The 17,402-nt window shown below is 43.4% G+C and overlaps 1 protein-coding gene across 1 annotated transcript in view; it reads left to right on the top strand.

The window, feature by feature from the left end:
* Window positions 1-17,402, top strand: part of LOC128698009 (carbohydrate sulfotransferase 11) — a 51,003-nt gene that overhangs the window by 13,848 nt on the left and 19,753 nt on the right. The window contains exon 2 of the mRNA XM_070097457.1: window positions 12,997-13,148. Within this exon, the coding sequence (XP_069953558.1) occupies window positions 12,997-13,148 (152 nt within the window). The remainder of the gene's footprint in view (window positions 1-12,996; window positions 13,149-17,402) is intronic.

Below are 17,402 nucleotides of genomic sequence, written 5' to 3'. Positions count from 1 at the left end.
CATAGCATCGAAAGTCAAGACTGACCCGAAGCTGTTGTACAGCCACATCAGGAGGAAAACAACAGTCAAGGACCAGGTAATCAGACTGAGGAAGGGTGATGAAGAATTCACAAGAAACGACCGGGAGGTATGTCAGGAGCTCAACACAAGATTTAAAGAAGTATTTACAGTGGAAACCAGTAGGACTCCAGGAAATCAGAGCAGGGGGGTGCACCAGCAAGTGCTGGATGAGGTACATATAACCAAGGAGGAGGTGAAGAAGCTACTATGCGAACTTGACACCTCAAAGGCGGTGGGACCAGACAACTTCTCTCCGTGGGTCCTTAAAGAGGGAGCAGAGATAGTGTGTACCATTAACAAAGATCTTCAACATATCATTTGAAACTGGGCAACTCCCCGAGGTATGGAAGATGGCAAATGTAGTTCCAATTTTTAAAAAGGGAGACAGACATGAGGCACTAAACTACAGACCTGTATCACTAACGTGTACAGTATGCAAGGTCATGGAGAAGATCATCAGGAGGAGAGTGGTGGAGCACCTGGAAAGAAGCAAGTGTATAATTGACAACCAGCATGGTTTCAGGGAGGGAAAATCCTGTGTCACAAACCTACTAGAGTTTTATGACAAGGTAACAGAAGTAAGACAAGAGAGAGAGGGGTGGATCGACTGCATATTTTTGGACTGCAAGAAGGCCTTCGACACAGTTCCTCACAAGAGGTTACTGCAAAAGCTAGAGGATCAGGCACACATAACAGGAAAGGCACTGCAATGGATCAGAGAATACCTGACAGGGAGGCAACAACGAGTCATGGTACGCGACGAGGTGTCAGAGTGGGCGCCTGTGACAAGCGGGGTTCCACAGGGGTCAGTCCTAGGACCTGTGCTGTTCTTGGTATATGTGAACGACATAACGGAAGGGATAGACTCAGAAGTGTCCTTGTTTGCAGATGATGCAAAGTTAATGAGAAGAATCAAATCGGATGAGGATCAAGCAGGACTACAAAGAGACCTGGACAGGCTACAAGCCTGGTCCAGCAACTGGCTCCTTGAACTTAACCCTGCCAAATGCAAAGTCATGAAGATTGGGGAAGGGCAAAGAAGACCGCAGACACAATATAGTTTAGATGGCCAAAGATTGCAAACCTCACTCAAGGAAAAAGATCTGGGGGTGAGCATAACACCGAGCATATCTCCTGAGGCGCACATCAATCAGATGACTGCTGCAGCATACGGGCGCCTGGCAAACCTACGGATAGCGTTCCGATACCTCAGTAAGGATTCGTTTAAGACTCTGTATACCATTTACGTCAGGCCCATACTGGAGTATGCAGCACCAGTTTGGAATCCACACCTAGTCAAGCACGTCAAGAAATTAGAGAAAGTGCAAAGGTTTGCAACAAGACTAGTCCCAGAGCTACGGGGATTGTTCTACGAAGAAAGGTTGAGGGAAATCGGCCTGGCGACACTGGAGGACAGGAAGGTCAGGGGAGACATGATAACGACATATAAAATACTGCGCGGAATAGACAAGGTGGACAAAGACGGGATGTTCCAGAGAAGGGACACAGACACAAGAGGTCACAATTGGAAGTTGAAGACTCAGATGAATCAAAGGGATGTTAGGAAGTATTTCTTCAGTCATAGAGTAGTCAGACCGTGGAATAGCCTAGAAAGTGACGTATTGGAGGCGGGAACCATACATAGTTTTAAGGCGAGGTATGATAGAGCTCATGGGTCAGGGAGAGAGAGGACCTAGTAGCAATCAGCGAAGAGGCGGGGCCAGGAGCTGTGAATCGACCCCTGCAACCACAAATAGGTGAGTACAAATAGGTGAGTACACACACACACACCACACACACACCACACACACCACACACACCACACACACCACACACACCACACACACCACACACACCACACACACCACACACACCACACACACCACACCACACACACACACACACACACACACACACACACACACACACACACACACACACACACACACACACACACACACACACACACACACACACACACACACACACACACACACAAACACACACACACACATACATGAAGCATTAAACTACAGACCAGTGTCACTGACATGTATAGTATGCAAAATCATGGAGAAGATTATCAGGAGAAGAGTGGTGGAACACCTAGAAAGGAATGATCTCATCAACAGCAGCCAACATGGTTTCAGGGACGGGAAATCCTGTGTCACAAACCTACTGGAGTTCTATGACATGGTGACAGCAGTAAGACAAGGGAGAGAGGGGTGGGTGGATTGCATATTCTTGGACTGCAAGAAGGCGTTTGACACAGTTCCACACAAGAGATTGGTGCAAAAACTGGAGGACCAAGCAGGGATAACAGGGAAGGCACTACAATGGATCAGGGAATACTTGTCAGGAAGACAGCAGCTAGTCATGGTACTTGGCGAGGTGTCAGAGTGGGCACCTGTGACCAGCGGGGTCCCACAGGGGTCAGTCCTAGAACCAGTGCTGTTTCTGGTATTTGTGAACGACATGACGGAAGGAATAGACTCTGAGGTGTTCCTGTTTGCAGATGACGTGAAGTTGATGAGAAGAATTCACTCGATCGAAGACCAGGCAGAACTACAAAAGGATCTGGACAGGCTACAGACCTGGTCCAGCAATTGGCTCCTGGAGTTCAATCCCACCAAGTGCAAAGTCATGAAGATTGGGGAAGGACAAAGAAGACCGCAGACGGGGTACAGTCTAGGGGGCCAGAGACTACAAACCTCACTCAAGGAAAAAGATCTTGGGGTGAGTATAACACCAGGCACATCTCCTGAAGCGCACATCAACCAAATAACTGCTGCAGCATATGGGCGCCTAGCGAACCTCAGAACAGCATTCCGACATCTTAATAAGGAATCGTTCAGGACCATGTACACCGTGTACGTTAGGCCCATATTGGAGTATGCGGCACCAGTTTGGAACCCACACCTAGCCAAGCACGTAAAGAAACTAGAGAAAGTGCAAAGGTTTGCAACAAGACTAATCCCAGAGCTAAGAGTTATGTCCTACGAGGAGAGGTTAAGGGAAATCAACCTGACGACACTGGAAGACAGGAGAGATAGGGGGGACATGATAACGACATACAAATTACTGAGAGGAATTGACAAGGTGGACAAAGGATGTTCCAGAGATTGGACACAGTAACAAGGGGACACAGTTGGAAGTTGAAGACACAGATGAATCACAGGGATGTTAGGAAGTATTTCTTCAGCCACAGAGTAGTCAGTAAGTGGAATAGTTTGGGAAGCGATGTAGTGGAGGCAGGATCCATACATAGCTTTAAGCAGAGGTATGATAAAGCTCACGGTTCAGGGAGAGTGACCTAGTAGCGATCAGTGAAGAGGCGGGGCCAGGAGCTCGGACTCGACCCCCGCAACCTCAACTAGGTGAGAACTAGGTGAGTACACACACACACACACACACACACACACACACACACACACACACACAGACACACACACACACACACACACACACACACACACACACACACACACACACACACACACACACACACACACACACACACACACACACACACACATTCACACACATTCACTCACACATTCACTCACACATTCACTCACACACATTCACACACACAAGGTGAACAGAGACAGGATGTTCCAAAGAGGGCACACAGAAACAAGGGGTCACACTTGGAAGTTGAAGACCCAGATGAGTCAAATGGGATGTTAGGAAGTATTTTTTCAGTCATAGAGTAGTCGGGAAGTTTAATAGCCTAGCAAGCGAGGTAGTGGAGGCGGGAACCATACATAGCTTTAAGATGAGGTATGATAAAGCTCGTGGAGCAGGGAGAGAGAGGACCTAGTAGCACTCAGTGAAGAGGCGGGGTCAGGAGCTGAGTCTAGACCCCTGCGACCAAACCACAATTAGGTGAACACACACACACACACACACACACACACACACACACACACACACACACACACACACACACACACACACACACACACACACACACACACACACACACACACAATTTCACACACACACACACACACACACACACATATATACATATATATATATATATATATATATATATATATATATATATATATATATATATATATATATATATATATATATATATATATATATATATATATGTCGTGCCGAATATGTAAAAGTGGTCAATTAGCAAGAAGTTTAAAATTAAATCCTTTCTAAAAATGTTAATGTAAAAATTTTTAATTTTGCACCAAAAGAATCTTAGAAAACTTACCTAACCTTATTATAACAAGAACAATTTATTTTAGCCTAACCCAACTAAATATATTTTAGATTTGTTTACAATAATTTAATACTAAACACAGTGAAATATATTTTTTTCGTTAGGTTCAGAATGATTTTGGCGAAATTATTGCATACACAAATTTTCGCTTGTCCTATGTGGCAAGATGAGCGTTGCTAATTAAGCCAAGATCGCAAGTTCTGCCTATTCGGTACGACATATATATAATACACAATGTATAACCGTCCACTTGTACACGCACATCGAGATTTACACATCAGAATGTTCAGTATATAATTTAACACAGGAGAAATACACAGGTGTATTGCTTTCAGCTTCTGTTTACTGCAATGGTTACATGCAGCCTTAAATGACCCTCGTGTGGTTGATAGGCTGCTGGTGTTTAAGGTAACGTAGTGTAGAAATATTCTCTAGCGACTCTCGCTTTCAAGAATCCTAGTAAGGTAGCTGTTACAATTATATTTAGGTTGAAGGGCTAAATCCGTCGGGAAAGGGCGGAGAGCATGAAGCGCTTGGGGATATGGGAAGCAATCAGTTCGATCTAAGGAAAGAGAGATCGAATTCCTTGCATTAAGAGCCCCTCACCGATATCAAGGAGCCTCCCTTGAGGAGCCTGACTAAGCAAAACTTCCTTGCGTGCAGATCCTCTTCAGAAATTTACACCAACTTCAGCTCTCATGCTTTCTTAATGCACTACCTCATGAATGTCTAATCTCTCACTACTTTTGTATTCACTTTAATTTTTTTTTTAACCCGGTTCACGGAACAGGGGTTCAGGTCCATGTTAATCCGGTCCTCTGATAATTTATCGTGGTCTGTATGAAAATTATTTTCCGGGACTGTCTTGCTGATTATTGCATGGCGTCAGTTTCGTGATCAAGGCTGTTTACTCCAGTCATCTGTTCAGGTACTGGCCACGTTAGACAGAGTTTAACCTCACAGAGCGACACCAATATCAGCCACAGTGTCACGTCCCTGCTAATGTTAAATAGGTACCTAACGGCTGCTCTTATTTAAGTGTGTTTTGAACCTATATAAGGGTATTTTGAACCTATATGAGGGTGTTTTGAACCTATATAAGGGTGTTCTGAACCTACTTAATCTATGTTCTGAACCTATTTAACATATGTTCTGAACCTACTTAACCTATGTTCTAAATCTACTTAACCTATGTTCTGAACCTACTTAACCTATGTTCTGAACCTACTTAACCTATGTTCTGAACCTACTTAACCTATGTTCTGAACCTACTTAACCTATGTTCTGAACCTACTTAACCTATGTTCTGAACCTACTTAACCTATGTTCTGAACCTACTTAACCTATGTTCTGAACCTACTTAACCTATGTTCTGAACCTACTTAACCTATGTTCTGAACCTACTTAACCTATGTTCTGAACCTACTTAACCTATGTTCTGAACCTACTTAACCTATGTTCTGAACCGTGGGGCGTTCGTTCATAAAACTCAGACATTACCCTGGCTTACCAGTCCACCTCATTAAAAAGCAGATGTATTTCAGTTGCTGCGTAATCTGAGAAAGTCATCCCTGTATTGCATAACCTCTGTCCTCTGTGTCTCGAGCTAGGCAGCAGGAATAGTGCAGAGTGCGGCATAAGTTTGTAATGCAGTTCAATATTAGCGTTGATTTGAAGCATATCCCGAGAGGAATTCACATGTTATCACATGGAAATTAATATACCATACACAGCCCAAGTCTGACTCCAACCTTCCACTAAGAAACACTTGTTTCTGATCGGATGAGACGCTCTGAAGTTATTTCATAGAAACCCATTTGTTTAATAAAATTGCCACATTAAAACTTTCACAGCCTAAAATCATGGCTAAGTTTCCTTTGAGGAAAAATAAATCAACACAAAGTTTGAAGCCGACCAGATGATGCATTTTCCAGTTATCGCACAGGATAAACGAGAATTGCACCTACAAAGTCTATCCCCCCATAAGTTTCATTTGATCAACTATTAAAAATAGATGCTGCTCACAACTATTATTTTCATCAGGGAGAAGGGCTAAAACCGCAAGGGGTCATATACAGCCTGGGAAATGGGAGGCATTCAGATTGAAGCCAAGGAAGGGAGGTGGGGGGAATAATTCCAGTTCCTTGGATCATGAGCCCCTAGCCAGTATGAAGGCACCCCCACATAATCAAGTTACTTATCGCAAACTAATCCTATACTATTTCGAGATCAAAAGTGCCAAACTGACACTGTGCACTCCATCATCAACAACAACAACAACAACAACAACCTTTTTCTAAGTTGGATACACCTTTGTTGAAATTATAAAACCGGTCAAATGAGACTTTCTAGAGTTACCGCACGGCAACCAAGTTCGGGAATGATCTATAGAAAACTGCGCAGATGGCCCCTACACTTGTCAATTGCTCCATGAACCTTCCACTAGTAATACGTCATTAGGGTTGAAAATTTAAAGCCGATCGGATAAGGCTTTTTTGGATATGTAAATGATAGGGTTCTAACGTTAGTGGAAGACAGGAACATTGTATCAAACATTATGACCGGCTCTGCCATAAAGTCGTAAGAAAAATGTATTATTTTAGGGCTCACTAAACGCGTAAAAATTAAAAACTCCGTAAAAACGTGAGTTTTCAACGTTGATTTCTGGAAAACACATCGGGGCTGAAAATTTTAAACAGACTAGATGATGCATTCTGCCATTATTGCGCGGAGTCCAGCGAGTTCAAATTTTTAAACAAGTACGTTAAAAATTTGCCACCGAAAACTAAACTTAATGGGTGCTACCCTGTCTGCAAGATGTATCAGCCATTAAATATTGAAGCCGTTCCAAAGTAGATTTCAATGTATTCAACGAGCTTTTACTGGAATAAAATCTTCACACTTTTTTACACGTAAATCTGACAAATCTTCCGGTACACGCGTCAGTTTCACTCCATGCCATTGTCAATTTAAGAGGTATATTTTTGGAACGTTTGAAACCTAGCAGCAGAGGCTTTTGAAAGTTGACCATTCCAGGAATCCTGGACTGAGTTGTAGACCTTCGGTCAGAGGGTAGCTGCACGTAATTACCAAACACTAGCACTTACAATTTGAATCCGATTGGATAGGTATTGTATCATGGACAAAATAAAAAGGAAACGTTGAAGGAAGAGAGGAAAAAACTACTGATAACCACCTAAAGATCGCCCTTCAAGGATACTTAATCACATAAGATAATGTAGGTATTCCAAACTACTTTTAATATATGGAGAAAAACTTTTTCAGCATGGTGATGGTATTTTATTCGCCATGAAACAAAGTCTCCTGATATATGATGACTCGTAAATGATTGAAGTCTCAATATGTTTTCACACCCTATTTTTTGCTGTATCACAGCAACCCTAACACGTCCAGTTTAAAAATAGACGTTTTAGCAAAATATATGTGAGAGCGAGGAGAATAAAGTGTATCTAAATTTAGAACCAGATTTACTACAGTACCTGATACAGTGAGAGTGAGTGAGTTACTATCTCTTGTCAATACACATTTGACCTGATTTGTGTGTACTCGCAAATTTTTACTCGCTTATTTGTGGTTGCAAGGGTCGAGTCTCAGCTCCTGGCCCCGTCTCTTCACTGATCACTACTAGGTCCTCTCCCTGCTCCATGACCTTCATCATACCTCGTCTTAAAGCTATGAATGGTTCCTGGCTCCACTACATTACTTGCCATACTATTCCACTTCCTGACAACTCTGACAGAAGAAATACTTCCTAACATCCCATGGACTCATCTAAGTCTTCAGCTTCCAATTGTGACCCCTTGTTTCTGTGTCCCATCTCTGGAACATCCTGTCTCTACCTTATCTATTCCTCGCAGTATTTTGTATGTCGTTATCATGTCTTCCCTAACCCTCCTGTCCTCCAGTGTCGTCAGGCCGATTTCCCTTAACCTTTCTTCGTAGGACATTCCCCTTAACTCTGGAACTAGCCGTGTTGCAGACCTTTGCACTTTCTCTAATTTCTTGATGGGCCTCACGTACATAGTGTACAATGTCTTGAATGATTCCTTACTGAGGTATCGGAATGCTGTTCTCAGGTTTGCCAGGCGCCCATATGCTGCAGCAGTTATCTGGTTGATGTGTGCTTCTGGAGATGTGCTTGGTATTATACTCACTCCAAGATCTTTCTCTTTGAATGAGGTTTGCAGTCTTTGGCCACCTAGCCTATCCTCTGTCTGCGGTCTTCTTTGCCCTTCCCCGATCTTCATGACTTTGCATTTGCGGGGCTAAATTTGAGTAGCCAGTTGCTGGACCAAGCCAGCCTGTCCAGGTTTCTTTGTAGTCCTGCCTGATCCTCATCTGTTTTAATTCTCTTCATTAACTTCACATCGTCTGCGAACAGGGACACTTCTGAGTCTATCCCTTCCATCATGTCATTCACATATCCCAAAAATAGCACTGGTCCTAGGACTGACTCCTGTGGGACCCCGTTGGTCACAGGCGCCCATTGTGATACCTCATTACATACCATGACTCGTTACCTCCCTGTCAGGTATTCTCTGATCCATTGCAGTGCCCTTCCTGTTATACGTGCCTGATCCTCTAGCTTCTGCAGTAATCTCTTGTGGGGAACTGTGTCGAAGGCCTACTTGCAGTCCAAGAAAATGCAGTCAACCCACCCTTCTCTCGTGTCTTACTTCTGTTATCTTGCCATAAAGCTCCAGAAGGTTTGTGACACAGGATTTACCTTCCATGAATCCGTGCTGGTTGTCGTTTATAATCATGTTTCGTTCCAGGTGTTCCACCACCCTCCTACTGATAATCTCCATGACTGCATACTATACACGTCAGTGACACTGGTCTATAGTTTAGTGCCTCGTTTCTGTCTCCTCTTAAAAATGGGAACTACATTTGCCGTCTTCAATACCTCAGGTAGTTGCCCAGTTTCAGGGGATGTGTTGAAAATTGTGGTTAGTGGTGCACACAGTGCCTCTGCTCCCTCTCTAAGGACACAGGGAGAGATGTCCGGTCCCACCTCCTTTGAGATATCAAGGTTACTTAGCAGCTTCTTCACCTCCTCCTCAGATGTGTGTATTTCATCCAACACTTGTTCGTATATCCCTTGTTGGTGTACCCCTCTGTTCTGTCTTCCCAGAGTCCCTGCCTCCACTGTAAATACTTCCATAAATCTGGTGTTGAGCTCCTCGCATACCTTTTGATCTTTTCTTGTGAGCTTCCCACCTTCTTTCCTCAGCCTGATTACCTGGTCTTTGACTGTTGTCTTCCTCCTCATGTGGCTATGTAGCAGTTTCAGGTCAGACTTGACTTTCGCTATGTTGTTTTCGTACTGTGTGTGTGTGTGTGTGTGTGTGTGTGTGTGTGTGTGTGTGCGTGTACGTACTCGCCTAGTTGCACTCACCTAGTTGAGGTTGCAGGGGTCGATTCCAAGCTCCTGGCCCCGCCTCTTCACTGGTCGCTACTAGGTCACTCTCCCTGAACCGTGAGCTTTGTCATACCTCTGCTTAAAGCTATGTATGGATCCTGCCTCAACTACATCGCTTCCCAAACTATTCCACTTACTGACTACTCTGTGGCTGAAGAAATACTTCCTAACATCTCTGTGATTCATCTGTGTCTTCAACTTCCAACTGCGATCTCTTGTTGCTGTGTCCCATCTCTGGAACATCCTGTCTCGGCCCACGATGTCGATTCTTCTCAGTATTTTATATGTCGTTATCATATCCCCCTATCTCTCCTGTCTTCCAGTGTCGTCAGGTTGATTTCCCCTAACCTTTCCTCGTAGGACATACCTCTTAGCTCTGGGACTAGTCTTGTTGCAGACCTTTGCACTCTCTAGTTTCTTTACGTGCTTGGCTAGGTGTGGGTTCCAAACTGGTGCCGCATACTCCAATATGGGCCTAACGTACACGGTGTATAGGGTCCTGAACGATTCCTTGTTTAGATGTCAGAATGCTGTTCTGAGGTTTGCCAGGCGCCCATATGCTGCAGCAGTTATTTGGTTGATGTGCGCTTCAGGAGATGTGCCTGGTGTTATACTCACCCCAAGATCTTTTTCCTTGAGTAAGGTTTGTAGTCTCTGGCCCTCTAGACTGTACTCCGTCTGCGATCTTCTTTGCCCTTCCCAAATCTTCATGACTTTGCACTTGGTGGGGTTGAACTCCAGGAGCCAATTGCTGGACCAGGTCTGCAGCCTGTCCAGATCCTTTTGTAGTTCTGCCTGGTCTTCGATCGAATTAATTCTTCTTAACTTCACGTCATCTGCAAACAGGGACACTTAGGAGTTGATTCCTTCCGTTATGTTCACAAATACCAGAAACAGCACTGGTCCTAGGACTGACCCCTGTGGGACCCCGCTGGTCACAGGTGCCCACTCTGACACCTCGCCACGTACCGTGTGTGTGTACTCACCTAGTTGAGGTTGCAGGGGTCGATTCCAAGCTCCTGGCCCCGTGTGTGTGTGTGTGTGTGTGTGTGTGTGTGTGTGTGTGCGCGCGCGCGTGTGTGTGTGTGTGCGCGCGCGCGTGTGCGCGTGCGCGTGCTGAGGGTTTGAGTCTGCTCTGGTGTTAAAATTGCCATTATCGTGTTGACTCTCCTAGCCTACTGCGCGCTGATGGAAATAAGTCGCTTTGACTTTTTTTGTGAGTTATCCTAGATAATTTACACTGAATAATAATTATACTTATGTGTACGTATGCCTAAATAAACTTACTAAGGATGTACAAATACTTCCTGATGTCCATGTGATTCATCTCAGTTTTTATATACCATCTAAGCCCTCATGTACCAGTTTTTCGCTTCTCCAACAGTCTCTTCCTGTCTACATTATCAAGTCCTGTAATGTAATCAGGTTTCGTTCATTTAGACTCATCATAGCTCATTATCTATGCCTCCAGAACTAGTCTCGTTGCAAATGTCTGCACTTTCTCCAATCTTTTCAAATCCTTTATCGGGTGTGGGTTTCACGCTGGTGCTGCATACTCCAAGATGGACTTGGCATGTCGCATATAGGGTGGTTAAAGATTTTTTTTTGAGGGAGGTTGAGGTTCCGGAAAGCTGAACTTCTTAAATTTGTCAAATAGGTATTCGCTGAAGAAGTTATTCAATTGACGTGTCCCTCAGGCGATATACTTGGTGCTAAGCTCAGCTCCAGGTCCTCAGTGAGGGTAGTTTTCATCCTGTTCTCCCGGGTCTACTGTTGTTGCATATTACGAGAAGTAACAGTATATGTTGGGGGGGTTAAATTTATCACCACTTGTCAGACCAGTCTTGTAGCTGCTACATCTTCACATCAGTTGTAGTCATTCTTTATCCTCTCTAGTTTTCTTCTGCTCATTAATTTCACGTAATCTAGAAACGGGAATGAACCTAGCTATATATCTTGACGTGTAATCCGTGACCCCTCCCCCCCCCCAAAAAAAAAAAAAAACGTTCATTCTGATGCCACTTCCCGGATAATCACTATTTATCATTATCTCATTTTGCGCTTTTGATCAACTATAGTACATTCAGTTACACCTCACTCCACTTTAATATTTTTTTTCAAGCTAAAATGACATGCATACAATCGTCCAAGCGCAAATTTAGCCCAGACTCCCTTCACATCATGCTTGCTTATTCAGGAGCCTTTTAGTATTCTAAACTAAAAAAAAACAATATTTACTCTGCCCTCAAATTTTGCATTCAGTTAATTGTCACGCAAAGAGAACACAAATTACAGTTTTTCCAGAATGTGTTATTAGCGAAGGATAAAGCTGGTAATGCCGATGGCGTGTCATCTGTTTGGGCTTAAATGCGCTGTATTCGTGGTGTTGTTTTTCCTTACGTGCTGGTCATTTAGGCTGCATTATAATTACGAATGCTCTAATGCCAAAGATATGCATTGTAAGTAAACTTAGCGCATGTATGCTGTGAAATATACATCTCTTTAATGTATAAACGCGTGGTGTTGGTATTTTGTTCGTCAGGAAAGAGGACCGTGACCCCCCCCCCGGCATGGGTCTTAATCAGATAATGACTTGTTAATTAAGCATTTGCTGGTCTACCTAGGCTACATTCTTACCCTATTTACCCTCCAAAAACGGTATCAAACATGACGTTGGTGAAAGGTTATTGATCCAAGAAAGTGGAGCTGGCCTGTCTTGCCTTGGATCACACTAGATTAACACTTAATTCTCTGGCGCTGTATGACTCGTACGAGATTAGCGCTTACCAACAAGACCAGGTTGGTTACGGGGGTTTAAAAATCTATCGGCTACACGAGGGTCATTAAAGCTACATATAGCATGTTCGCCACCTCTCAGTAATAACTGAACCCCTAAAACAGTGAAAATAACCTTTCATTTATACACAAAGACCATATACCTCTGTGTATATATATCCATGGTTGGCTGGTTATTTAGGTTCACAGCCTGTTGACTACCCGAGGGTCGTAAAACGTTCGTCACTTGTCAAGTGACGAACTAGGATAGAAATTAAACTCGAAGCGTATATGCGGTGAGTAGACATTTAGTGTTTTCTAAGGCGGGTCTTTAGTCATATGATAAACCGCAGCTGGAGTTTTTGGTCATCGGACTGAGGTCTTTTGCTGGCTTACCGGTCCACCCCATTAAAAATTGTGTATGTAAAAAATTACTCTAATGATATATTTATTACTGTTTCTGCTACAGGCTTTGTGGAAGTTCCTGAAGGAGCAGGAACGCCGCGCCCAGCACGTTAAGGCTACCTGCCAGGAAAGATTTTTCCCCATGGTGGACCTCAGAGAATGGATGCATGTGCCTCCGAGAGCTCTCCTAGGCGCTAAGGACATTATTTACGACAGGTAAACTCATAATGCATGGCTTGTGTGTATGTACTTACATTGAAATTGTGAAAGCATGGTGGTAAGGTGACCCATAACTGGGTTAGTAGCTCACTCACCTTACACACTGAGGTCAGTGATTCGATCTCTGGTACCGCTGGAAACATTAGGACGTGTTCCCTTAAGACACCTGCTGTCCATGTTCACCTATCAATATAATAGGTACGTGTTATTCGACTGGTGTGGGTCGCATCCTGGAGTTTACCTGGAGTTTGCCCGAAATGCTCTGTATAACAAGGGAACTTTCTATATAGCATGCTATTGATATCAGATAGGCCTGTATACCTTGTACATGTACTTATAGAAATAAATATTATTACTAATCTCTCAATATTGGGATTTTATGAGAGAGAGGTATATTGATTGAAACTATTGGTGGAAAGGTAGACTAAGATAAACTCATACTGGAAAGGTAAACTCGCACAAAAGGAAACAAGGTGATGGGGTAAATGTGTATAAACTCAATGCAGAGGTAAATTTATAAACAGCCACTACATAGAGTAAACTTACAGCGAAGAGGTAAACAGTTGTAAAATCACGGTGAAGATGCAAATTAGTGTAAACTCACGGCGATGAAGTAGAGTAGCATTATTGGACGGATAAGGTGTAAACTTATTGAAGAGGCAAACTACAGCAAACACGCAGGGGTATTGTAAACAGTTGTATTCGTTTCAGGGATACTACGTACGTTCGTACGCGCGTGTGTGTACTCGCCTATTTGTGGTTGCATGGGTCGATTCATAGCTCGTGGCCCCGCCTCTTCACTGATTCCTACTAGGTCCTCTCTCAGCTCCATGAGCTTTATCAAGCCTCGTATTGAAACTGTGTATAGTTCCTGCCTCCACTACGTCACTTTCTAGTGTGTGTACTCGCCTAGTTGTGCTCACCTAGTTGTGGTTGCAAGGGTCGAGTCATAGCTCCTGGCCCCGCCTCTTCACTGGCCGCTACTGGGTCATTCTCCCTGCACCATGAGCTGTGTGTGTGTGTGTGTGTGTGTGTGGTGTTGCGTTGTGTTGAGTGTGAATAAGAGTGAGTGAGTATAGCTTAGTGAAATTCCTGGTCACGAAGCGAATTTGCGAGCCATAAGCTAGTAATGGAAGGGTGAACACGCAAGTATAGAACCGCGCTGGCCACTATTAAGCTAACAGTTAAAACCCCAAATTTACCACTCAGAAAAAAAAAATATTATGTTGAAAGTTAGATAAATGTTAAAGAAACCTTCTGTTAAAACAATTCTTCTAATTATTATTATTATTGTTGTTGTTGTTGCTGCTGCTGCTCTGTTGTTGTTGTTGCTCTGTTGTTGTTGTTGCTCTGTTGTTGTTGTTGCTCTGTTGTTGTTATTATTATTAACTTATTACTATTATTATTTTTTATTAATGTTCCTGGGTTACCTGTGTATACAGCTAACTTGCTGGTAAAATCAATGACACATGTTTGTTGTGACACTAGACCCTTACTCTGAAGTTACATTAGTATTGTGAGGTGACCCACCCTTTATGTGAAGAAATATTACCTGTCACACACATGATATATACAACGTTCTCTTGATCAATCTCTCTCTCTCTCTCTCTCTCTCTCTCTCTCTCTCTCTCTCTCTCTCTCTCTCTCTCTCTCTCTCTCTGTCTCTGTCTGTCTCTCTCTCTGTCTGTCTCTCTCTCTGTCTGTCTCTCTCTCTCTCTGTCTCTCTCTCTCTCTGTCTCTCTCTCTGTCTCTCTCTCTGTCTCTCTCTCTCTCTCTCTCTCTCTCTCTCTCTCTCTCTCTCTCTCTCTCTCTCTCTCTCTCTCTCTCTCTCTCCCTGTCTCTTTCTAACACACACACACACACACACACACACACACACACACACACACACACACACACACACACACACACACAGTGTCGAGGTCTCGGAGCTGAGGAGTATTTTCTGTGAGTAAAGATTAAAGGAACTCGGTCTGATGACAATGGAGGGGACGGGGTAGGACTACCGGTGAAATGATAACGTAGAAAATACTGAGAATTAATAGGTTGAATAAGGACAGATTGTTTGAGATTGTGAGTGTATCCATGCTAATATCAGAGAAGCTTCCAGACCCCAGATTATAACTAATTTTGTGTCCTTTCACTTTATGAGACGATTATGAGCGTTGCGATGAGCATCAAAAGCGTATTTTCAATAGTAATAATAATAATAAAAATAATCTTTATTTTACAAGTACGTGTTAGACAGGAGCGAATGGAGGCAAATGGTTTTTAGGACTTGACGTGCTGTTGGAGTGTAAGCAAGGTAACATTTACGAAGGGACTAAGGGAAACCGGCAGACCGGACTTGAGTCCTGGAGATGGGAAGTACAGTGTCTGCACTCTGAAGGAGGGGTGTTAATGTTGCAGTTTTATAACTAGTGTAAGAGCGCCTCTTGCAAGACAGTGATGGAGTGAATGATGAAAGTTTTTCTTTTTCGGGCCACCCTGCCTTGGTGGGAAACGGCCGATGTGTTAATAAAATAAATATATAATACGTGTACAGTGTATACAGTCCTAGCTGACATCAGTAACATACTACTATATAAAACGCACCTTGTTATGCAGAGCATTTCCGGCAAATTAGGTCAGTTTTGTTCCCAGGATGCGACCCACACCAGTCCACTAACACCCAGGTACCTGTTTTACTCATAGGTGAACATGGACAGCAGGTGTCTTAAGGAATGTTTCCACCTGTAAGTAACAATATATGTATTCTTTCCAATATATTTAAATTTCTTAAAATTCAGCCCACGTAAACCTTACGTCAACCTCCGCGCAGGATGATGTAAAATATGGGTGTGATTGTTACTGAGACTTACTGTTATGGTCGTGGTTAGGTTCGTGATGGTGGTGGTGGCGTTGGCTGCTGCTACTCTGATGTAACACGTAGAGAAGACGAATATTAAAATGGTGCATATAATACCAACAGGTTGATAAGTAAGACACACGTCTGCTTACTCATCTGTACTCGACCGAAAAAGCCTGCTGTGTAGGCGAAACGTTTCGGAATTAAGATATCTAACTGTTGCACATGTCTTGCTTATCACGTATAGAAGACCTTAGTAATGTTCTGCGCTATACTGTTCTCAGTTAATATGGTTAAAAGCTTTGCCCCCTGTTCAGTCCCATGTAATCCATTTAAAAATTACGCCTGTTTTTGGTTACATTGACTGCGTTGCGGTGGGAACATGTATACAATACCCACAAGATGAGTTAGAAACGTATGCAACATCTGGGTATCTATTGTAGACGTTTCGCTATCCACTGGTTTTATTAATACAAATTCAAGGACATGATTGGTAGACAGTAGAATTGTATAGAAGAGGTAATGTAATTAGTCCCTCGACCTTGAAGCTGGTGAAGTGTGTTGTATGATGCTCTTCGACTCCAAGCCTGAGGGTCTGATTACCTCATTTTTCTTCTTGAGAAATGACAGGATGGATAATGAGAAACTTCAAAATTAGGGATGCCAAGCCCATGACGACACTCTTCAGGTCGTTTGTTCTGTCTAGGCTGGAATATTGCTGCACACTAACAGCATCTTTCAAGGCAGGTGAAATTGCTGACCTAGAAAATGTATAGAGAACCTTTATAACACACACAACTACAATAAAACACCTCAGTTACTGGGTGCGCTTGAAGTTCGTCAACCTGTACTCCCTAGAACGCAGGCGGGAGAGATACACGATTATATATATATATACACTTGATTAGTACCAAACTTGCACACGAAAATCACTCCCCATGAAAGGAAAAGACTCGGCAGACGATGCAGCATCCTCCCAATGAAAAGCAGGGGCACCACTAACACGATAAGAGACAACACAGTAAGTGTCAGGGGCCCAAGACTGTTCAACTGCCTCCCAGCATACATAAGGGGGATTACCAGTAAACCCCTGGCTGTCTTCAAGAAGGCACTGGACAGGCATCTAAAGTCAGTACCTGACCAGCCGGGTTGTAGGTCGTACGTCGGGTTGAGTGCGGTCAACAGTAACAGCCTGGTTGATCAGACCCTGATTCACCATGAGGACGGGCCGCGGGGGCGTTGACCCCCGAAACCCTCTCCAGGTATACTCCAGGTATACTTCTACATTCTTCACATTATATCCACTCATTATATTGATAAAGCCACTGGATGGCGAAACGTCTACAGTAAAGATACCCAGATGTTGTACATGTGTCTAATCTTTCGTTTTGTTATTGTGGGAA

This window comes from Cherax quadricarinatus, chromosome 58 (assembly GCF_038502225.1).
Source record: "Cherax quadricarinatus isolate ZL_2023a chromosome 58, ASM3850222v1, whole genome shotgun sequence".
Classification (NCBI taxonomy): Eukaryota; Metazoa; Arthropoda; class Malacostraca; order Decapoda; family Parastacidae; genus Cherax; species Cherax quadricarinatus.
This window is presented reverse-complemented; position numbering and strand designations above follow the sequence as displayed.